The sequence below is a fragment of the Erithacus rubecula genome, assembly GCF_903797595.1.
Source record: "Erithacus rubecula genome assembly, chromosome: 5".
NCBI lineage: Eukaryota > Metazoa > Chordata > Aves > Passeriformes > Muscicapidae > Erithacus > Erithacus rubecula.
The window spans coordinates 10178679-10202583 of record NC_136687.1 but is presented as its reverse complement, the minus strand read 5'-3'; the positions used below and the strand labels follow the sequence as shown (position 1 = coordinate 10202583).

Genomic DNA, 23905 nt, shown 5'->3' with positions numbered 1-23905 from the left:
AGGGTGACTGAGTGCTGGCACTGGTTGCCCAGGAAGGCAGTAGAGTCTCCATCCTTGGAGATTTCAAAAGACATGTGGACAAGTTCCTGGGCAGCCTGCTCTACTGGGGCCAGCTTGAGCAGGGGCAGTTGGACATGACGACCTCCAGAGTTCCTTTTGAACCTCAGTCGTTCTGTGATTCTGTGAAAAATTAACCATCTTCAGGTATTTTGGTGTCATCTTGCATACCTTTAGAAATATATGCATGTGTACACTCATGTGACTTTAAAAAATCTGTTTACCTTAGGTTTTTAGGTTATCTGATTTACATATAAAATGTTAAAATATGCATAAATTTTGAGTAATGAAATATTACTGATTTTGATTCAAACATATTTTTAAAATTCTGAAGATAAAGATCTGAAGCCAGTCTTTTCAATATAGTTTCTTCCAAGTAGAAGTATTTGGAGTTGAATTACTGGATGTATACTTCAGCAAAGAGAGACTTGTAAAAAGGCTTAGTTGTCTGGAAATTAAAGCATCCTCTTGTCAGCATAGAGCCAAAAAGAAATAAAACATGGATGCAAAGTATCCATCACTACCACAGTACCATAAGAAAGCCTCAGCATAGCTATGGGTTAAGCTCAGAGTTTTCTTTCTGGTAATTGTAGCCATAAGTTAAGTAATAATCAAGATAAAAAAATCCATTATAGCAAAAAATACTCTGAGTTTTTCTTGCTGTGAGCTTCTTCTGTTCTTGAGTAGAAACATTTAAATATCAAAATAAATTAAATGTGTGGCCAGCCTAGAGATATTGTCTGGATAGGTATAAGTTACATCTTATATTTTCTTTTCCTTACATCTTATATTTTCTTTTCCTCTTCAGCCTCCTCTTGCACATACTCAGCAGTTGTAGTATTTACATTTGGAGGAAGTTTTTCCATTTTCAAATGAGTTGCACTCCTAGCTTGTGTTGTGCAATTGCATATTTCTCAGCTGTAAGTTTGAAACACTAACTCATACGTAGGCAAGCTAACCTTTCTCTTGCTAAAACTAAAGCTCACCTTTTTGTTGAACAAAATCAGACCTCCTTATTTTCCTTCTTCTTTATTTGTTTCTTCTCTCATCTTCTTTAAATTAATTTCTTCTTTTCCCAGCATCACTAAGTTGATAATCTGCTGCTTGCACAAGAGAATCAAGTTTAGGACTTTGCCAGACCCTTTCTAGACATCTTGGTTCCTGCTGCTCTGTTAAGTTAACAGTGGCTTCAGAAATCTTTACTGGAGTCTGGGAAGTTTCTGTGTTTGTGCCAGGCCTTGAGAAAGAGTCATCAAAAACATTAATAAACTTAGGCTGTAAGTCAGAGCAGATTCTGGAATTGCCTTTTGCCAGGAGTAAGTGAAATCTAACTTCATCATGCAGTAGGGCATAATGAATGAACAAGTGATCATACAGTTATTTGTGGCAGCAAGAGCCTGAAGTTCCTTCCAGCCCTTTCTGGGTCTTCCTTCTGGATGTGGAATGCTCTGTGAGGCTGCTTATCCTCATCTTCACTTCAACCACTTATCCATTCAAGAAATTAGTAAGTGGCTGACAGTGGTACCATAGCTCATGGTAACTCTGTGACTTGTAAAAAGTCTTTTGGTAATGAAGAGTGCTCAGAAAGCTTTGGTATTTCATTTTATTGAAGTTCCTTGGTGCAAGAGGAAAACTTACTGCTTCCCTTGCTCAGGTCACATGATTTTTTTGGGCGTTTTCATAGCTTCAAAGTGATAAACCACTGAGAAATACAAAGGGCCAACAACTCTCTCAGAAGTCTAGACTCCAGTTTGGTTTGCAATTAAGCTCTTCCTGGGGGCTTGGGGAGTTGATTACCCCCTAAGCTCAGACAGCCTGGGTTAACTCATCCCCCTCTATCTGCCCTGTCTCAAGAATGTGTCTCAAAAAGGCTCTTCTAGTAGTAATAGTTGGAGTCTGAAGGTAATTGGCTTTTTATTTCAAGAGCATTTATTTAAATTTCTTACTGTGTCTGTAAAAGATGTGTGTGAGTTTTATTCTTTTTAAGAGTGGTATTTATTTTCATGGGCATTTAGAAAAATCAATATAAAATACTTAGAATTAGGACAGTCTAGGAGAAATTTTTTTTCATGGACACCCCACACATACTTACATGGGGAAAAGCAGGCACTATGGGCTGGACTGATTAGTGTAGATCAGTATCTGTAAAGATTTTTTCTTTAAATGAAACTTTCTGTGTTTCTGTGCTTGACTTTGAACAGAAATTAAAGTCATTGTTTAACTCAGTCATCTAATGTAAAGTTTGAGTTATGTTCTGAGGTACCTCCAATATTTTTGCATAAACAATGGACATGAAAATACTAATATAAACCACAGTGTAATAGTAACACATTCTGTTTTTGCATCATTTAAACTTGAGTTATATTTGTGCTGTGGAAACACACATCTCTGAATACCTCCTATTTATAAACAAGACTGTAGGAGAATCTGGTTCAGTTTCCTCCCTCTTACCTTCTATATTAGAGCATTTCTTTCAGAATTACAGTGTATTTTGCAGCAGGAATTTGCAAATAGCTCCTGCAGAATTTTTTCAGGCATGAATGATACTTATGTATCTAGCCATAAGATTAAAAAAAAACAAATTAAAATGAAACAAATAACAAAATGAAACAAATAAAACAATTAAAAAAAAAATGCCCAAACCAAACAACCTCTACAAAAAACCACCATCACATGCTACCCAAACAACTACATAAACCCACACAAGCACAGCTCCCTTGCACCCCCATAGTCCAGTTCTTTTCCTTCTGAGTAAATGCTCCTACTGTTTAGCTGTGGAGTCATGGGTAAGTACACAACCTGGACCAGTTAATGGCCTGTGAATATACCAACACTGCATCTCCTGTCAGCAAATTTTATATGGGCTCCAATCCAGCAGGTGTGCTCAAAGAATCCTCATACTGTTGGATCCTTGAGACAGATAAAAGGACCTGCAGGGTTTTAAGGCCTGAACATACTTAAGACACTGGTTTTGGGGATGAGGAAATTTTACTGACAAAACCTGTGTTTGTCTGTCTCATGACTGAATTGGCCTTGAGATTTGGTGAGGTTCTGTACTGGACTGGAGTGGTGCAGTGGAAGTGCATAATCCCTTTAGAAAGGGCTGTCAAGAGAGGAAGGGAGGAGGAATGCTTTATAAACATTGGTTCTGAGGTCAGCAGTGTAGAAGGTAAGCTGTCATAAATCCAGGTAATGATAAGAGTGAGACAAAATTCAGAGGTGTCTGCTGTGTGCCTTACAATCAGGGAAATCAAGTGGGAAAAGAAAATGTATAATCATCCATGTACAAAACAAAGGACTGACTAAATAGTGAGTAATTTGGGGACTACCTAAGACAGGACTGGTCCAGATAATCCTGGGTAAGTGCTGATCATGGCCAGTGATGAAAACATCTACAAAGACTTTTAAGCTCTGACCTTCTAATTAAGAAAACGTTATTTGCAGAGATATTGAAGGGCTTGTATGAAAGGACTTTAAAAAGAAAGACTTCACAATAACAGTTTAAAAATCATGAGGGAAAACCCCCGAGGTTTAAAGAAAGCAAATAAAAAAGATTTGATACACCTAAATGTTCTAGCAGTAAATCAGAAACATGACAGAAAGGTATTTGATAAACAGAACTAACAAGCTTGGAAAGCTATGAAAATATAATATCCAAGGTATTGATTAGTGCATCTATTGTCATTGTTAATGAAAATACAGATATTACACTTTCAGTTAGTCACAGCAGTACTCACCTGAGTATCATGAAGAGCAGCAACTACTTTGAGAAAAGCCTACTAGAATACTTATTTGAAAACACATGGAAGATAGAAAATATATAAAAAGCAAATTTTTATTTTAAAGAGGAAAATGGAACTCAGGAAAAATTGAACCAATGACCCTCTTAAATTGCCTAAACTCTACTCAAACTGTAAATGGCCCAAACATGTGAGTAACGAAGTTTCTAAGTATTAGTTTAGGAGAAAGATTGCACTCTCAAAGTAACAGTCAGTGGCTTACTGGAGGACAACAGAGATGATTATTTTTTCTAGTGTGTGGCTTGTTTATAAAAATCCCTGATAAAAACAAACTGGGAAGGTCTGCAGTTACACTGGAAGACAGGATTAGAATCAAAACGCTGTTAAATCTGAGCAGCATTTGAAACATGAAACAGAATCCTGCAGGGGCAAATAAAATTTCTGCAGAAAATAATAACCCTCTTTACAAGCACTGTGGTAGGAGTGGCAGGTGAGGAAGTGATGGGAAACAGAAAAGCATCTTCAAATAGATAATAGTTGAATGTAAATCAGGAATGATACACTGCAAAAGACTGCAACATTGAGATCCATGAAGGAATACTCTCCTCTAAGAGTGGAGTTGCTCTGCTGGAGTACCGAGCTCCTTGTATATCAGGAAAGATGTCTTGAGGAGAAAACACAAAAGTCACTACTTACAAAAACAGAGTGAAGGAACTGAGAGGTTTTTTTCTCAAATGATAGAGACTTAGAGCAGAGGCAGTGGTTTTGCAGAAGCCTTGTTCACAGTTAGAGGAGATAAGGGGAATAAAGCTCTGTTCCCTGTAGGCTCCTGTAAACACAAAGGAACTGGATGTGATGACCTTAAATCACACTGAGGGAAATTGAAGAATAAGAATTTTAACCAGACAAGGAGGATAATATAAGGCTCAGTTATTTTTTAGGGAAGCAGTGAAATTCTGCCTTGATGAGACTGAACATATGAATTGTAGTTGATTCCAGCTTCATGCAAGAGTAGAGGCTAGATTATCTCATAGAGTCCCTTGCACATATATTTTCAGTGAAATTCAATGAGGTTACTGACAAATAGGTTTTAAGAATATAAAGTCTAGACTCAGCTCCCTTTGTTAATTTGTGACTGGCTTCTTGAGCCAAGTGCATCTTCATTGGATGGCTGATGAACAAAAATTAGGACCTGGTCTTTTGGAATGGGACTCAATGGGTTCATTGCTGCTTTGACTTCTGAATTATTCATGTGTTATATTCTTCCTGATAGTAAGGAGTTGCAGAGCAGGTTCAAAGAAATACATGCTTACAGATTAATATGATTTTTTTCTGTCAGTTGTAACAGTTCTGATTATATTCATTAAGACCATACTGAGGCTTTAGTGCTTATTCTGTTCACATTCTCAAGCCTCTTGTCACACTTGTCAGCCGTGATCCTTGTCAGCAAGTGTTCTGAAGCAGTCACTGATGGTGTTTCCAAATTAGTATCTAATGGTCTGAGAGAAGCCTCAGTTACTCTATGCCTAGCTGTAAAACCAGAAAGGTAACCATCAATCTTCTCTCAGACCTGCAACAAAACTGGGAGTGAAACAGCATTGCAGCTGTTTTTGCCCTGCTGTCTGAGTTCAATTTAAGAATAAAGCAAATTAAATAATAAGTTTCAGAGAGGAGAGACTTCCAGTCACAATATTTAATATCAGAACAATTCTCAATAATAACTGTTTAGATGGTTAGCCAGAAAATTTAATACAACTTTTCATAGAACTCTGGAATTTTATATGAGTATGTGTGAGAGAGAAGACATAAATTGAAAATCCTCTTTTAAAAGGGAAAGTTTGCCAACAGAGGAAGGTAGACTCATGGTGCTGTTCTGGAATAGGTATTTTGTATTTATTGATTGAGAGTGTCTCATTAACAAAAAATATCACAATGTGTGTATTTCTAGAAAACACTTAAGCAACTGTAAGAAAAAACTTATCTTCTGCAAATGTATAAAACAGACATTAAAAATGTCTTCTATTCCCTCCCAAACAAAAATTCAGCACTGAGCTGGGAGCTGTCTGTGACCTGCTCCAGCTCTAGTGTGGGGGCTGTGCTGGGAGCACAGGGGGGCTGAAGCACCAGTGCCAGTTCAGTCAGGGAGCCCTCCCAGAGCAGGTGCTGAGCTCTGCCAGTGCCTCAGCCTGAGAAGTGAGGCTGCTGCAGCTTGTTGTGCCCTGCCAGACTCAAGCTGCCTTTGCCTGTACCTGCTGGGGTTCATCCAGCTTATCCCATGTGCAGGTTTGACAGCAGCAGTGGGAAAGACTTTGAAGTTAATAACACATTGTGCCTGTGGAGTTTAGATGCCTCCATCTATAATCAGCACAGAGTGAGGCTTCCATGATTGAATGTATTTGTAAATGCACATGTTTTTTTACTATGTCCTGCTTATACCCTTGGGCTGCTGCTTCTTTTTGGTTTTTTTTTTTTTTTTTTAATGTTAAAAAAGACACCAACTGATGGTTTAAGTTCCTAAGAACTCCCTTTTCTGGAATTAAGGGTTTGAACTTTTGAAAGGTGGTTCCAAAAAGACTCCTGGGTCTTATGACAGGAAACCTGCATGGATAAGTTCAAATAAGTTGAATCTAGGACATGTTTCTAAATACAGCACTCTTGAGTCACTCCTTTGGTTTGAGAGGGGCTTCTCTTTATTAAGGAGTAAGTGTTTGTAAGTTTAAGTTCTATGGGTGTGTAGTTCTACAGTAGGTTAGGGAGGAACAAAAGGATGCTCATTAATCTTCCATGTTTAAACATTCTCTAGTTGACTGAGGAGAAAGCTGGCAAGAAAGTCAGTGCTGAAACTCATTTGTTAATGTTTGTTGTAGGCATTTGCACTGTCATTTGTTTTTTGAGTAATTTTAATATCTATAGAGGATATTACAAGGCATAATCTTTTGAAGGCTAATGGGGTTACCTCAGGTGCAGCCATGAAACTGGGGTCATGTCTGTTGTGACAAGCCATTGTTATTTTAGCCATGTCCATCAATATCAGGAAAGGCTTCTGTTTAAATTAAACCAGTATTAAAACATGGGGAAAGGGAGAGTATTTTGGCAGTCTTAGCGAATGGATTACTTCTAGCATAAAGATGAATCATTGATCATCCTCATAACCTCTTTGTCCTAATGTTGACACATAATTCTCTAATTCTGTGTTTTTCCATTAGGTCATGGTACTGCTAATTCATCCTCCCAAACTTTAAACATGAAATTTTGTTACTTTTTGTTCGCTGTCTTCTCTGTTTTGTTTAACACTGAACTGTTTGTTATGTTGGCTAACATTTCACTGTACTTCCATCTCTCGGTTACCTCTCTCTAGATTATAAAGTGTAGGGCTGGAATTAAATTCTTTTTTCTGGATTTTTATAACTCTGTATGGGCAAAGTCTAAGCCCCAGCATTGAGTTTATATTGGCTGTAGGAGTTCAGAGAATGGATGTTCCACTGTAGTTTGACAGTCATTTCCAATTAGTGCTACAAATTGTGCAGTGTGACCTGTAAGACTTAGGAAAATTCATTGTAATACCAAAATTTCCTCCTTTACATGTAAGTATATTATTTATGGGAGAATGAAGTGTGATTATTGTCTAAACACTTTCCTGTATTGAATACTAATCTGCAGAGAATGAGTGGCAGCCAGGAAAAGCAGTGCTGGTGGGAAAAGGCGCTCTATTCTCCCCTTTTTCCTGCATCACAGTGTGAAGGTAAGCACCTCTGCCTGCTAGAACTAACTTGCTGTTGCACCCATGTTAGAATGAAATGCTCCTTATTATGGATTGGAGTTGCTGCAGATGAAATGGATTTACTGTCTGTATTTTAAAAACCCACACCAGTAAGCTTCCATAAAAAATTCTCTCATCTGAGAGAACTGGGATGCTTCAGTTACACTTGCAGTAGACCTCTAACATGTTTCTAAATTGGTTTTAAAACAAAGTGGTTTAAAAGTAATCTTAACATTTACACAAATTTACTTAATTCCAAAGCCTGCAATTAAATAAACAGAAAATCTATTTTTATGAAAACACTTTATTACATTTTTTAATGTTTCATCCTGAAAAATACTTATTAGGTAGGTAAGTTTAAAAGAATGTGAAAACATGATGATTACCTTTTATGGGTGTGCATAAATAACATGCCAGTTATGCAGTGAATGTGCGGAATCTCTCTGAGACTGGGAAGGAGAGGGATTTGCCACTTGGCCCCTCCTTTCACACTGACAGTCTGGAAATTTTTCTGTCCTGCACAGAGAGCAAGTCCAGCCTTAGTAGGCAGGCTGCTCGTGACCAGAAGCAGGTGTGCTTCCAGCACTCCCAGGAATCTATAGCATCTGACCATTGACTCAAACCCAGGTTTTCAGTGGATTGGCAAGAATCCAGGCAGCATGGTTTTTTTTTTTTTGCCTGTATACCAATTCACCTTTCTGGGGACAAGGCAAGAAGCCAAACAAGACCATGCTGTATCCTGAATTGACAGGATCTCTGGTGCTTTCTCTTGTTACATGCTCAGGGTGAGAAAGTTTTTATCAGAGACCTGGTTCCTCAATAATCTGAAAGAAGATTAGCCAGTTATTATTTTTTAAGTGTAACCAGCTAAACTGTGTTCTTGGTTCCAAAACAGCCTTACTTTGGTGTTTAGGACAGTTGGGTGACTTTCAAGAACATGTTAACTTTTATTTCACTCCCAGCTATAGAGCTGTGCACAGTGCAAGAGCAGATTGGCGCTCAGAGCCGTCAGTCTTCCCGAGGGGGGAATTTGGGGTCCCCCTGCGAAGCCGCAGTGCCGTGCCCGGTGCCGGTGCCGTGCCCGGTGCCGGTGCCGCTGCTGTCCCCTGGCGGCGAGCACCCGTCCCTGCGGCAGCGCTGCCCGGGAGCTGCCGCTGCAGGGCCGGGCTGTCTCCAGGAGCAGCAGAGCCAGCGTGTCTCTGTGCGGCTCCGATTGTAAACAAGACCGGGACGCTATCCTCACAGCCGATGTTACTCTTCCACAAAGCTTTTTCTGTATCCAGTTTTCAGTATGGGTACTTTTCATATGTGAGTGTTGATGCATGTGATCCATATGTGTCTATCTACATGAGAGATGTTGATATTATATATGTACGTTTACTCTGGTAAGTAGGAATCACAGCCATTCACATCAGCTGGGGTTTTGAGTTTCGGTGAGGATAAGGCTGCTGTTTCAATCTATACTGTGTGGTATAGAAATAGGAGTGTTGTGGAACACAATGCAATATCAGAATTGAAAAATTTACTGAACCATCTATCATAAAAAGGTTATTCTTGTTGTTTGGTATTTTAGGTGTTTTCATTAATTAAGTATCCTCTTCTTGTATTATTAGTTATCCAGGTAGGATTTGATGAGGCTTCCGTGAGGTATTATGCTGGTTTCTCTGTGGGTGTCAGACCATAAAAAGCCCCACAAGCTTTTACCCACAAGAGTTTACATGGCATTGAGTGTGAATTCCAAGAATACTTCTCTAGATGCTTTAATTTATGGTAAATGTAAATAACAGTGTTCCTCAATTCTGTTTTTTTTTTTTCTTTGCATCTGAAACACCCCCACAAAAACAATATAAGAGTGCTATACAAATGCCAAGGGAGAAAATGGTGTAGGAGAACTTGCAGATGTAAAGGAAGTATCCAATGATGATGAACATCTTTTAGATTTTAATATGGTAAGTTTGTCAATGGCTTTGGGGAGGAAGTTTTTTACTCATTTTATAAGGGTGGGCTACTGCATCTTTCATCACAATTCAGTCTACCCTCAAATGAAATTCCTGCAAAAACCTTCAAAAGCTTCTCTTCTCTTACTTTGTTTTTTCACCTGCCTGCATCTTGAGCATCCTTCTGAAAGTTCCTCAGGGTGTTGTACTTTGGGGAGTGCAACCCTTTGTACAAACAGCTGTACTTCTAGTAGATAAGCAAAGCCAGTTTCCTTTGGGAACGCTTGCCATTTGCTTGTCATGAGTGTTAAACATGAGTCTTCTTTTCCTTCAACTTCTAATTTCAGTGAGTGTAGAGTGAGCTGAAGTGCACTATGAGGGCAAAAAAACCCAGTAACTAAAGGCATAAAGATAATATATGCTGAATACTGTCCTCATTATAAGCAAAAAAACCCTGTTTTTTTTTCTCTAGGGAAAAAAATTCATGTACAGATGTATTTACTGATATATCTTTGAACTTCATAGTGATTATAGCACTTCGTTTAACATTTTGACATGCTTGTTATATAGCTTTACTCATTCAGATGAAAATACATGTAAAGTACATTTGCTTGAAGTTTAGTCAGATCTGTGCTGTGTTTTCTTACTATGTAATAGTTACCACCAAGATTTGGAAATAACTTTTACAGTAATTTTTCTAATGTGAACTGTGATAAAGGTACATCCCGAGTTCAACTTTGATTCTCTTGCTTTTTTGTGCAAATCTTAAAATTAAGCAATAGGAAAAAATAATAAAAGCCCCACCTTTTTTTCCCTGCTGTTCTGTAGTCCTTTCTACATAGTGGACTAAGTCAGGAAAGAGGAGGACTTGCCCTGTAATCATGGCATCTCTCTTGGACAACTACAAAACCATATAACCTCCCAGCCCAGAGAAAAGCAAGCATGTTCTTTATTGTTCCCCATCAACACTGTCAGTTTAAATCCTTAGGTTTCTTCTGTTTATGAAGCAAGATGTGCAGATGATATAAATGCTGAGGCAAAACCAAATGGCTTCAGGAAGAAGATCTACTCCAGTGATAGCTCCAGCTCTGAAGACACAGCTTCAGAAGGTGGAAGCGAGTGGGCTGATCCGTGTGAGGAGGAGCTTTTTTCTCGAACTCAACTGTAAAAACTGCAGAGTAGAACAGATGATTGAAAAGTAACATGAGATGGAAAACTATCTTTCTTGAGGGTCTGTAGCTCTAAAACAACAACTTGAGTTTCCTCTTCAGTTAATGGATTCAGATGTGTATTTATCTTTCTCTTCTTGCTTATTTTATAGATGAGGACACAGCTGTCCTGTTGAAGTTTTCCCAAAAAATACTGTTAAATTCTTGGCTATTTGAACTAGACTAGATTGTGTTGTCAAATCAAGAATGGATGTGCATGTGCTTGTCTTAGTAGTACCACCGCTTTTTTGCATCTTAATTGCAGTTATTTTCTTTCATAACTGTAGCCCTACCACTATTATGATCTTCTTAGCATCGCAGTGTCTACAACTACTTCTGCTATTCAGAGACTTCAGCTTTCTGCACATTAGGCTTTGTTCTTTAAGAACTGGGAGATAAATACTTAACACTGTAATCTATCAGTGCCTTTCTGAATGCAGGAGAAAAGCATGAATGACTTGTCCAGTCTTCATTCAGTAAATCTCATAACTTTGAAGTAGGAACAACAGGGTTGTGCTTTAGAGACTTACAGAAACTGTGTTTTCTATCCTATGATTCCCCCCTCCCACAAACCAACACTGAGGATACCATGGTTTGTATTTTTGCTAACTGGAGAAGCCAAGGATTTTTTGTAGGTATGGAGGCAATGTGGGGGTTTTTTTTCCTTTTTTTCTTTTTTTTTGTCCTTTTTAGCAATTTGCCGATGTGGGGCAGAAGTTCAAAAAATAACACCAAAAATAATAAACCACTGGGGTGATGTGTGGATTGTTGTGAATTTTGTTAATGAGTAATGAGAATGTTGTCTTGTTGCAGATGAAGGCATTCATGTAACCCGCAAAAGCATCCTGTAACTGAACTTGAGCCTGAATGACTGAAACTCTCTAAAATGCTCAATGTTTTAAATGCAAAGGGTCAGTGCTTCACTTGAAAGAAATCCTGTGGCTGCTGCAGTTAGCTGCTGTTGTGGCTGTAATTTAGTAAATCTCGTAGTTCATTTTGTGTTTCTGAGAGAATGTGTGGGGCAAGTTATGTGTGTGGTGGGTGGGGGTAGGGAAGGTGATGACTTAAAACATACATGTGTGATTGCAGTAGTGATTGTTGCTTTATGTGACTTGCTTTTAAATTTTCTTTTGTTAACTTAGAAAGTCAATACATTGTCAAGTTGCATCTGTACAAGACTATCAACTCCTTCTGCTTGTAACACATTATGCAAAACATATAAGCCAGGAGGAGCAATATTTGCAAAACTAAACATTCTAAGTTTTTACCAACTCCTAGTTTAAAAAATGACAACAACTAACTAGTCTACACGATCGCAGCATGTCTGTAACACCAGGAAGTGCAGAAAGTCCAATACTGACTTGAAAAGCTTCACCATTATTTTTGACAGGCAATAAACCTCACACAAAACAGCTGTTTGAAATGTGAGCTGAACTGCCTTTGAAATATGTTCTGCGCTAGAAATGCTTTCTGAGGAACTGGGTTTTGTTGCCTTTATTCAATTGACAGTGTAAGAATTTAAACACGTGGTTGGGAAACCATGCCAGTCTTCATGCAACGCTTTTGGTGAGACCCTTACTAAAACTGGCTTGGTTGCCCTTATCCAAGGACTTTCTTTAAGTCCTCCTCTTAGACTGTGTTTTAGGGTTTGTATTCATACAGCAAATCTTTTGACACTTTACAGTTTCTTTTCTTAATTTATTTGCAGACTTTGAATAGATTTTTATGTATTTTACTTTCTTCTGGAGCTTCCTTGAGAGGTTGTTTAGCACCTGCACTGAAACTAGTTAACTGTAACATGAAAGGAAAAAAGAACTTTACACACAAATTCTTCAAATCACTACAATGAAGAATTGAATAGAACTTCATCTGAGAACAGGAAATGACTAAGTGGACATATTTCAAACACAAACTTCAGCTCAGTTAATTCTGGCTAGAGCTTCTTCGTTGGTAAGAAAGGGCTCAAAACTAACAAAGGTGTTGCTCATAGTTACACTGTGGCATGTAATGATTCCAGCACCTTTGGGGAAAATAAAATCCTATATTGAGCTTGGGCAATAACAAATTGTCTTTACTTGTTTTCATAGTTTAATGGCTAAAGCTCTAAGGCTTTCAGTGAGAGTTGAAGTGTGGTTTTTAGTTTTTTCTATATGGATAGAAACACACACCAACAACAATAACAACAAAACAACAAGAGCATTAAAGGTTGGCATACGCTGAACCGCACTGGGATGAAGCGCATTGCATATCCATAGCATTGAAGTATCAGTTTTCCATTCCTGGGCTGAAATTTGTTTCTACTTTTTGCTTCAAGTGGTTGTATTGTTCTGATTTCACGTACACCAGAGTAACTGATTTTGTTTTCTTGTGGAGTTACTTAACACCGAATAAAATATAAAAGGACAATTGGATGGTGTGTGTGTCTCTTCATTTTCTTCGGCTGACGTGTATAACTTAGATACAACATGCAGTTAAGCATTAAATATTCTGGAGAAATAGCATTATGTACCTAATTTGGGAGTCTTTTTCACTGCTGAAATTTTTTAAACTATTTTTAGGATGTGGGATGTGCTGTAAGTCTGCAGCCAGAGTGACCTGGGATTCTGTGCAGAAAGACTCCAGCCTCTGTCAAATTAGAAGTTCAGTGAAAACAACACAGAAACACACACTTGGAAATAGTGGGAGAGTTCCTCTGTAAGGTCCTTGCTGTTCATACTTTGTAGTTGAAGCTTTTAAAGGCATGTATTATTTTCCATTATTTCTCAAATACAGAAGTAGTGTATTTTCATTACATTTATAGAAGATACTTGACAAAAGAGCTACATTTCATCAGCCAGGCTTTTCAATTCCTGTATCTGAATTAATATTAAATACACATATGGTAAAGAATTAGTTTCCAGTGTAAACAATGCTTCTGTCATGCACAAACTACCACTCTATACCTAGGCAGCAAGCACATCCCTCAATGGTAGAATATACTGACTGTAAATGCATCACACTGGGCCTTCATGGGAGTGTCTGATGTGAAAATACATGGGAAGGCAGTGAACTTTCCGGAAAGCCAGGATTCCTTCACGGTAACTTGTTCTTTCCCTGCCAGAACGAATACAGTTAAGTATTATCCCCAGGGAATTAGTCATTACTTTTTACCTACAGCATCTGACATAATTTTCTTTTATTACCTGTGAAACTAATAGCAAAAAGACTCCAGAGGTTTGGGACAAAGAAATCGTTACCGATACATTTTAGCTTCCTACTGTAAGACTTCTGTTCCATTATTCAAGTTCCTCTCAAAATGTGGTATTACATGTAAATGCTTATAAATTTTATGGTCTACCTCTGCTGTATGTAATGGATGTAATGGGATGAACAGAAGAAAGCAGCTGACAGGGCTGGCAGTGGGCCAACAGACTGCTGAGAAGCCACTGAGTGACAAAACACTGATGTCCCTGCCCTACTTCATCCATGGGTGACAACTTTACCTATTAACAGTGAGGACAGGCTGAGGTGAGAGGCTGCCATGGACGCTGCCTTCTGCCTGACAGCCTTCCTGCAGGGCAAATGCCTCTGGAATGAAGTGTCTGTCATTACTGTATTTGCGGTTAGTTCAAGAATGAGGGGCTGCAAAAGCAGTGCTGAGTCTCTGTCCCTCGGTAATGATGCAGGGTCCCTTCTGTTAACAGCGACAGCTGTTTAATAGTGCTACAATTGCTTGTCACATAAAGATTTCGGGATTTTCCAGCTAAGGGTTAACTGCCAATCATTTCTGCACAAGCCTTATTTTACTCACTACAGGCAAACAGGCACAGGAGAAGCAGCAACTTTCCTTGTCTCATAGAACTGAGAACTTTCAAATACTTGAATTTCTTTTAAAACCATTCTAAGCAATCATGCCTGTTAAAAATACTGTTAAGTATGGATGAGTACATTTTCAGATTCATCTCTGCTTTCCTGTTTGTAGCTACGGAAATGCTCAAGCAAAGAACAGCACAGAACAGTAGCAGTACTGAAAGCAAATTCATGAGCACTGCCTAAAAATGGGATGCCACTTCTATCACTGGAAATTTTTAGGAACATATTAGGCAAATGTGTCAGAAATTATATAATGACTGACAGAAGTGTAGTTTTTTACTTTACTGATCCCCAACTTACCTTTGAAAAAATGTACAGCTTTTGTGTTGGTTTCTTCTATTGTCCAAAGAATAATTTGCCTCATTAATCTCTATCTGCTATGATGGGCCAGCCTGATCCCTTACAGATATGGGACAGAAACTGGTGTTTTCATTTTTGCAGTTACTTTATTTGTGCAATAATGAATATAAAAAACATCCTTTATCTTTCCAATACCCTTTTAATAGGATTTTCCCTTTTCCCTTTTTTTCTTACATAACTTCTAATTTTTTCATTGATATTTGGCTTCTAATTGTCCTCACTTTGCAATGGAGTTCTAGCCCTCAATCATTTGACTCTGGAAGCCTCATCTATTTGACAAGTCTTCTTCAGGAAATATAAATTGTCATTCATGGGTTTTAAATATTTTTCTACCATTTTTCCTGTAATTGTATTCAGTACAAAAATATTAAATTCTTTGAAGCACTGCAGATCCATGGAGGCATAACAATGGGATGTTACCTGCCCAAACTGAATGTTACTTAATTTCATTCATTCTTACTAGATTTGGACAACATCTGATTTTTAGTTCAGTACTTCTTTTTATCTTTATAGTGAGTTCCAGTAGATATTGCCATGTTGGCAACTGCTACAGAATAAATCTGTTTTCTTTTGGAAATGTAATTTAAATTGTGCTTACTTAAGAGAATAAATCTGTTACAGAACTCCAGCATCACGCAGCTGTGCATGATAACAACCATGTTTCCTTCTCTGGTGTGATTTACTGATGAGTGAAGATCTGTAACAGAAGTACCATGGAGACTTTGATAGCAATTATTTATGGGCACTCAGAATTCTGTAATTCTGAGATATTATACAAGGAGTAATAGTTTTAGTTGATACAGTTTTACTCCTTCACACCTTATTACTCATATTGTCTTTCCTAACACCTTGTAGAGAGCGATAGAAACAATCCTGTCACGCATGGTGTTTCAGTAATACCACTTCAAAGTCTCACTCTGCCACTGCCTTTCCTGCTCTTCATGTTCTTGCTGTCTCATGGAGAGGAACCATCTCAGTCTGTTCTTACTCAGTGGTAACAGAAGGATGAACACTGATGGTAGTAGCCACAGACCAAGCTTCCTCATCCTTTATCAGGTTTAAATTCCTATAGGAAGAGGCAGCTTTTTGGGATAATCAAATGGCATGTTCTCCAGCTGTTCCTGATTCATCTCAAACCTCTTAAAATGTATAGATAGTCTGCTTCTAGTAGGAATGCCCATGCAGATGATGGCCATGCTGAAAACGGACTGCTATCAAATACAGACAGGCAAAAATTGCTTTGTGTGAACAAAATTAATTTCTGATAAATCTGAAGTAGAAGAGCATAATAACTTCTCAGAAACATCACCATTTGCTTCCAAGGTATTGAATTTTTCACAGAATTATATTCTTTTTCATTGCTACCAGTCAGTAGGAACCTGAATTTATTGTTTTCTTGTGCCATACAACATGCACAAATTATTTCACAGTGCCAGCAGTAATTCTGTGCAGCAGGGAGGAAAAGGAGCAATGTGTCCTGTCTGTGCTAACATTTGCTTTCAAGAGAAAGCTTCTCTGTCTCCTGGTATGATGGATAATAACTCGAGTATCCAGCACTGCCACACTTGATACCCTTGTACTCTGGCTTGGGTGAGCCAGAACTGCCTTAAATCAGTGATGGCAAGTGGAGGCAGGAGCTGTTGGTCAGCTCACATTCAGTGATACACAACTGTTGTTCCTTCACAATATGATAATCTTTGGTTAACTAAAGAAAAAAAAAATAAATTTTCCCCTAGCTTATGACAGAGAATTAACTGACTTTCAAGAGCTGCACAGCAGATTCAAATGAAGCCCAGTTTGGCTGGCTCTGAAAGCTGCTTGCATCACACTTGGCTTGTGATGAATGAAAATTCAATGTTCTCATCTAACTCTTTAAAAAAAAAAAAAAAAAAAATGAAGTTGTATCAATTGCAAAATTGCTGAAGCTTCAAAACAGAACTGAAGGCCTAAGCAGAGAATGCTCTCACATCTACAGGCATAGGAAGCATGACAGAAACTTGCATTTCTGCTCCTTGGCTCTAATGAAACAGAGGAAGGACTGGAATTTGGTGTACTTCTATAATATGTAGTATATTTTGGAGAAATCACAAATAACAGAGTACAAATTCTTCATGCTTTCGTGCAGAATAACCATAAAACTTGGATATTGGACTTTGCTGGCATGAATATGAGTCTGTATGACAGAGCTTTTGAACAGAATGTTTTTAAAAGAATTAAATTCTCTAGCATCAGTCTATTATTAGACATCTACAATTTTTTTTGCCCACTAGGTGAACTTGAATTACCAGTTTGAGGCTGCTCTATTTACCATTTCATTTCTACACAACAGCTGCAGGCAAGACACTCTTAAAACATGATTTTATACTAAGAGTTTTCATAACATTAAGTGTTCTACAGGTTTACCTGACCCTGAATCAGTGGCAGAAGACTGGTAATAATCATACTGATTAACCACAATTAACCATAATTAACTTCTTATCAAACTTCTGAGGATTTACTTACAACTCATGTGTTTAAACAGGAAGACTTGACTTCTGTGTGCCCTTCTCTGTGGACTTTAAATTTTGCACAGGTGCTGCAAAAGAAAAGTGCTAAAGGTCCTCTCTGCACTGAGTTATGCTTTTATACTTCCAGTACCTGGCAGTACCTGTTCTGTTTCCTTTTAGTAATTAGCACATGCCACACTTCATCAGAACCAGTGGTGTGACACTGCATTTAGTCACAATGTGAGCCTTTCAGCTTTTCCCCCACGGAGAGGAGTAATACACAACATTTGCAGACAGAAATTGACCTTATATAGGATGGAGAGGGCATGAGCGAACTGATGCTAACTGCTAATGCAAAACACCTTTTGGTAATGGCTCATGACAACCAGAAATACTACTTCTTCTTTCCTATGAGTTATACAGCCATTTATATGCAAAAGAGAGGTGGTTTTTAAGTATTGACTAGGCTGCAATTTTCTGAGACTTTCCATTTGCTCTGCTACTGCTGAAAGATTTTCTGCAGCAGGTTTTTCTAATAGCTTCTTTAGCCTAAATTATATTAAGCTGGGAGTATCATTATTTCCTGTGTGGGCACTCTGCATAATTGGAGAATTCTTAACCATTTCCATTCTATTATTTATCCTGGGAGTCAAACAACTGACCTAAGTTCAATGACATCATGATGACAATACTCTCTTTGGATGCTCCAACAGAAGAATTGATTCCCACTCTCAAAAAGAGAAGAAAAAATTTAATATGGAAAGAGTAATTAGTGACAGTATATTCTCCAAAAATCTTGCATATAAACAAGTTTACAGTGCCTCAAAATTGGTTTGCTTTTATTTACATTTAACATGGAAGCTCTCTTATAGAGATAACAGTCATTTTCAAAAGAAGGTATCAAGAAATTAGTGTGAATCTTAAATAATTTTATGTTGATACCTATCTTAGAAATACAGCAGATTCAGGACTGATCCAGTCACAGAAACAAACTATCTGCAGAGGTATGATTTTTGATTGATGGTAGATTTTCAGAACAATTTCATAATTCTTATCTTTATAGTATGGAATTGCTATCAACAAGGTCATGGTGGCAAGGTACAGGTTTACCTCAGCCTCTCACCATTCATTCAAATGTAACTTGCCCATATCAAAGCTTGAATAATCATGGGTTTGCACTGTTCAATAGCGAACCAGTTACACCAACACAAGTTCAGGTATTTCTACATTTTCTGCCCTCACACTTCCAGCTTCAGTGTAGACATGAGAGGTGTGAGTTGACGAGTGCTTGTATCCTCGGTTCAGATGGGGGACAACTTTTATCTTACTACCGTTCTAGAGGCATGATCACCGACTCTAGGTGCAAAACACATGACCTCTGCAGGAAAAAAAAAAAAAAATCAGCAGGGCCGAGTTTCACAGATGATAAGGAAACACGACAGCTCTGCTCCTGTCAGTCAGGTGCTGACTGCTCGGAATTTCAGTATGGGGGTAGAGCAGGCTGTGCACAGCTCCACCACGTGAACGGCAAAGGCCGCACTTTGAGACGGAAGGTGAAGAGAATGGAGCGATAAACACACAAAAATCGCAATTACCACCCTAGAGCCTCCACTTTTGGCATTACAGAACGTAATGCCAAAGATCCACAGAGCTAAGGACACACCTGCACGTAATGCCTCCACACGTTCCACAGCTCACTAAGTTTTGCCTTCCTCCTAAACGCAGGCGGCGACCTGGGTGCAGCGCCCTGCTCCCCCCGGGACGGCCAGGGCGGCCCGCAGGCCGGCAGTAACGCGGGACGGGCTGCAGCGCCCTCAGCCAAAGAGCGGCTCCCGCCGAGCTGCTCCGAACGAGCGCCCTCAGCCACAGCCCCGCTCCCCTCCGTTCCAGGGCTCCTCAGAAACAGTGCCCCCCATTCCACGGCTCCGCGGAACCAGCGCCCCCAGCCACAGCCCCGCTCCCCTCCGTTCCAGGGCTCCTCAGAAAGAGGGGCCCCATCGCCCGCCCCGCCGCCTCTCCGCGGGCGCTGAGGCGATTCAAAATGGCGCCCGGCGGCGGCCGCCCCTCGCCCCCCTCCGCGCAGGCGTTCCCTCCCCCGGCGGGCGGTGCTTCCCCCGGCGCGCCGGGCAGGGGGAGCGGCGGCGGGGCGGGAGGAGTCTGAGCTGCGGGGGCTGGAGCATCGCCGGAGGAGCCCGGCACCTGTCCCGCAGCCAGGTGTGCGCCGCCGGCGCCATGGGAGGCCCCGCGCCACGCCGAGGGGGCGCCCGGCGAGGGGCAGCCGCTCTGCCTCAGCTCCGCTGAACCCGGCGCTGCTCCGCGGGGAGCGGAGAGCAGCGACATGGACCGCCCGCCGCAGCCGCTGGCCGCCTCCTAGTCCCGCAGCAGCGGCTGTGGGGCGGGTCGGGCATGGCCCAGCGTGACGAGAGCGACGGAGGGCAGCGCTACCCCGGTGAGGTGTCTGGGCTGCTCGGGGCTCTTCCTGCTCGGGCGGCGGCGCAGCGCTGCCGGGGCTGCGGGTGTTGGTGGTACCTGTTGGTGTGAGGGGCAGAGCGGGGCAGGCACGAGCAGCCTCAGCACTGAGGGAGCCGCGCTGGCTGCGGCTACTGACTTGCCCGGCCCTGGCCACTGTAAAAAGTTACCAGGAGCAGGTGGGCTGAACCTAGGAAATATTAACCGAGGGGGTTAAAGACTGCAGAAAAGAGTGAACGCTGCTTCCTCAAGGTTTTTTGTTGTTGTTATTGTTGTTTCAGTTTCTTTCGGTTGTTTTGTAAGCGAAGGCCGCTAGCTCGGAAACCTTCGCGGAGCGAGTCGGGCTCAACCCGTGAGAAGGAAGAAACTTTGATCTCGCTGCCTCTCTTTTAGTTGAAATCTCCCAGGCAGTTCCTAAAGACCAAACAAAGCTGCGTCTCACATAGCTGAAGTTCTCCTGACGTTGCTGCTAATCTAATGTGGTTTACAGAGTTTTCAGTAATAATGCTGTGGGGAGGGTAAAAGCCCCGTAAAGCGCTTCTGGAGCAGAGGCTTTAGCAGAGCACTGTAACTTGTTTGTATTGCCGGCCTGACAGCGCGAAAACAGCCGAAAAGCGGTGAATGGCTTACTTATGAGTGCTCTCCGAATGCTGCGCTCAGAAACCAGATTTGTAAAGCTCACGCTTCTAAAAGGTCATCAGCTGAGAGTTAGATAACAGTCATTTAATTAAAATAAGAATCCCCATTAGTTTCTTTTCTTTTTGCCGGTAAGGTTTTGGCAGTACTTACATAGGTAGCCTTAATTTCTGTATCCCATGGTAAGTTTAAAAGCAGGCTTTTTGTAACTTCAGGAGTTCTTCACTGTTGGCAATGCTGTGGCTGTTAGAGCATGCACGTAAACAAACAGAACCAGGAAATCTTTCATAAACAAAACTGTGTTTGATGCTCCGGTGCACCAAGGTCACCCAAAGCTGTCCTTGGTAACAGCAATGTGTTTCTTGGTATATGCAACAAAAATATTGTTAAATTCATGGAGAATATAAACTGGTAATTAAAAAAAAAAAATCGTTTAAGAAGAAGAGAAAAGAAAAATGCTGCAACTTTGTAATTGAAAAAATTCCTTGTTCTTAAAAACTTAAGAGAAAATGCTGGCAGAAGTATTGAAGAGATAATGTGTGATGTTAACTCTTTGAGAACTGGACTGTATATGCAATCTTTCCTCTTTTCATTCCTGCTAAGCAAGAAAATATAAAGTTTTGCAAATTGTTGCCTTACTCTTGTTGCTTTCCTAAATTGCATCATAACTCCCACCAAACTTGGAATAATGGACCTTGAGTTAGCATCTTTCTGGTTTTATTTTACTCTAATGGTTTGGCATTGCTGTTATCTTTTTTAACTTTTATATCATGTGTGTTAAAAAGATATTTTTTGTAGATCTTAGAAAGTACAATCAAATATGACTTGTTCCCTTTGTATGGTTGAGTGATATGCAGAGCCAAAATCTATTTTAAAGCCTCTGGTTATTGTCAGAACATGCCTTCTTGCATGCTGTGATCAGAATTTGGGGAATGTGAGGCCGTGTGGACAGCCCTGCTTAGACAGATCAAAACTCTACCTGTCAGAAAAAAAGTTTACCCAGGAGAGGGTCTGAAAGCAGAATTAGTGTATGTTGGTGTTTTCATGAAGTTCTGATATTTGTGTTTTAGAGCCTTTCTTTTTGTTTAGGAATCATCAGTGATTTTTTTATTCCCAAGCTTAGATGTAAATTTCTGGCATCCACAGTGTTCTGTGGCAGAGCTGTGTGCAGAGTAGCTGCCCTTTGTGAGAGTAGTTGTGTCCTGATGTTAATTTTGAACCTGTCTGTATCAGGCGCTCCTTAGCACTTAAGTTGGAAGCGTTAATGAGTAAATAACATCTACCTGCTCCCTCATCCTACTTGTGACTTTGGCTGTATTTTCCTAACTCCCTTTTCCTTGTTATTTCTTGTGGTGTGTTCCCTCTTACAAGGTCACGTTCTCTAAAAGACATCAGATGTTAAGACTTTACATATACTGATTTTATTTAGATTGTAATATATTTAAATAAACAATGAGGATTATGCATTTTGTGCAGACAAAATTGCATACTATTTCTCAATCGTTTATTGTACTCAGATGATAATGTTTCAACATTGTTATGTTAATAAATGTTTTATGGGAAGAAGTTAGCATTGGAGTACATGACAGAATATTTGACATCTGTTGTCAGATTTTGCACTTACCAGCGAGGCAGCTAAAACAGAGTATAAATATCACTCCATCCTTAAAAACAATCCTACAAAAACTTAACTCAAAATGAATCAAGCATTCTTGACAGCTGATTGCATCTCAAGTTTTTGCTTAAAGCCCTTGATGGGTACACTTCAAAGCCTCCCACAGTTTCGCTGAACTGTGTAAAACCTTTGTAGCTTGCTGTTGCATAATTTGCTCCAGCAAGCTGTAGTGTTGTATACTTCTGCATTTCCTGCTTGCCCGTTTAAAGATCTCTTCCTGTTAAATTTCTTACTTGAAAAAATACCAAGTCAAATTAAAATAGCTTCAGTACCCAGCATGGAATTTCATTTTCACTTTTTAAAAATTCTTTTGTTTACAGTATTTGGCCTCTTAAGCTGCTGTAGTTATTGCCTCTGCCAAGGTCACTTGATTGCTTACCATTTGTAAGCTTGGTGGAGAAGAGCCGTGCAATTAAGCTAGGGACTGGCTGCAGCCTGGGAAAATCATTGAGCAGAAGTAAAGGCAGTCATGGGAGGAATTCATAATGGGAACATGCTTGCACTGTTTACCCAAACATCATCAAAGCTGGTGCAGACAGATTACATTTTTGTGTTTTGTGTTCTGGACTTCACTTTTTTTGCATTTATAAGTTTGACTTCTTATAAGTCAAGCCCCTTGGTTGTGCTGTTCTGAAGTGTGTATGTATATATGCTTAAGGATAACATTGGGTCTGGATGGGCTGTGGATTTGAAGAGCAATGTAATGTATATGAAGGAATAAAGGTGAACACAGGGAGAAGAAAACAGTCAGACTTTAGAAAACCATGTGAATTCAAATAAGGTCTGAGAACAGGAGATTCCAGTATATACGACAGTAATTAAATCTAATGTTCCATGTTATGTCTTATTTGTACACTTGAACTATCACTGTTGACTTCTTCAGTATAGTTTGTTGCCTGCGTTCAAGGATTGCTCTTTAGGATTTGTTTTTTTGCTGGTCCTTGTAATTTTAATTTAGTGAATAGAGAATTCATAATGTACACAGTTGGTGTGCCAACTATTTCAAGACATCAGTTTAATTGCAGGGGATGTAAACTTTTCAAACCATGGTAATATGAAAAAAAAGTTGCTATAGCAACTCTTTAAGAAAAGAGTTCACACATCTTCACAAGCTTTTTAGTCAAAACAATGCACTTGAAACCTTGCTTAGGCAGAGGACTAAGCAATTGGTGCATTGATTGTTTTGGATGGGTAGCATATAGCTGGCTGTTAAAAAGTTCTGAAGAAGTCTAAAACATGAAATAGCCAGGGTTGTTTTTCCTTTAGTTTTGTCTATGCTTAAGAGTGGTTTGAGCTGCAGTTTCATATCTGCTAGTGAATACCATTTGGGTAGTAAGTTAAAGATTTAGTGTACTATACAAAATGAAGTTGGATTCTTGAACTGTCCACATGACTGAAAACTTGTGGAAAAAAATTCTGTTTGGACTAGTGAGATATATTTGAAATGAGTTTTCTCTCACTCGTTGCCTGTTGGTATCACAATGCCAAACTGTACTTGATGTCCTCAGAACATGTTCTAAGAATGGACTGTGTGTCAGACTGGTGTTGGGCAGGGCTCAGGTGATATTAGCCAGGGGTTTAGAACTGCTGGGAGATAACCATTTTTACTGACGTTTGAAATTGAGAACTTTGGGTCTTCTTTTGGGGTGTGTGTGTATTTGTCTTTTAAAAATAGAATGTGGGGAGGACTCTCTAGTGCAATTGGCACCTTTAATTAAATGCTGT

At 39.7% G+C, this 23905-nt stretch overlaps 2 protein-coding genes across 9 annotated transcripts in view; both read left to right on the top strand.

Annotated features, from left to right (window-relative positions):
- The window catches only part of KIAA0232, a 64474-nt gene extending 51366 nt beyond the window's left edge, over positions 1-13108 (top strand). For 2 of the 8 annotated variants that reach the window (XM_079306852.1, XM_079306854.1), the window contains 2 exons: positions 7458-7539; positions 9409-10625. In XM_079306852.1, coding sequence (XP_079162978.1) covers positions 7458-7539; positions 9409-9752 — 426 coding nt within the window. In that variant the 3' untranslated portion in view covers positions 9753-10625. Of the gene's footprint in view, positions 1-7457; positions 7540-9408 lie in introns of all 8 variants that reach the window. The other 6 variants (XM_079306849.1, XM_079306848.1, XM_079306851.1 and 3 more) reach the window with 6 other exon arrangements.
- A 6418-nt stretch (positions 13109-19526) lies between these two features.
- The window catches only part of TBC1D14 (TBC1 domain family member 14), a 64919-nt gene continuing 60540 nt past the window's right edge, over positions 19527-23905 (top strand). Inside the window, exon 1 of the mRNA XM_079307028.1 lies at positions 19527-19849. Within this exon, the coding sequence (XP_079163154.1) occupies positions 19807-19849 (43 nt within the window). The 5' untranslated portion in view covers positions 19527-19806. The remainder of the gene's footprint in view (positions 19850-23905) is intronic.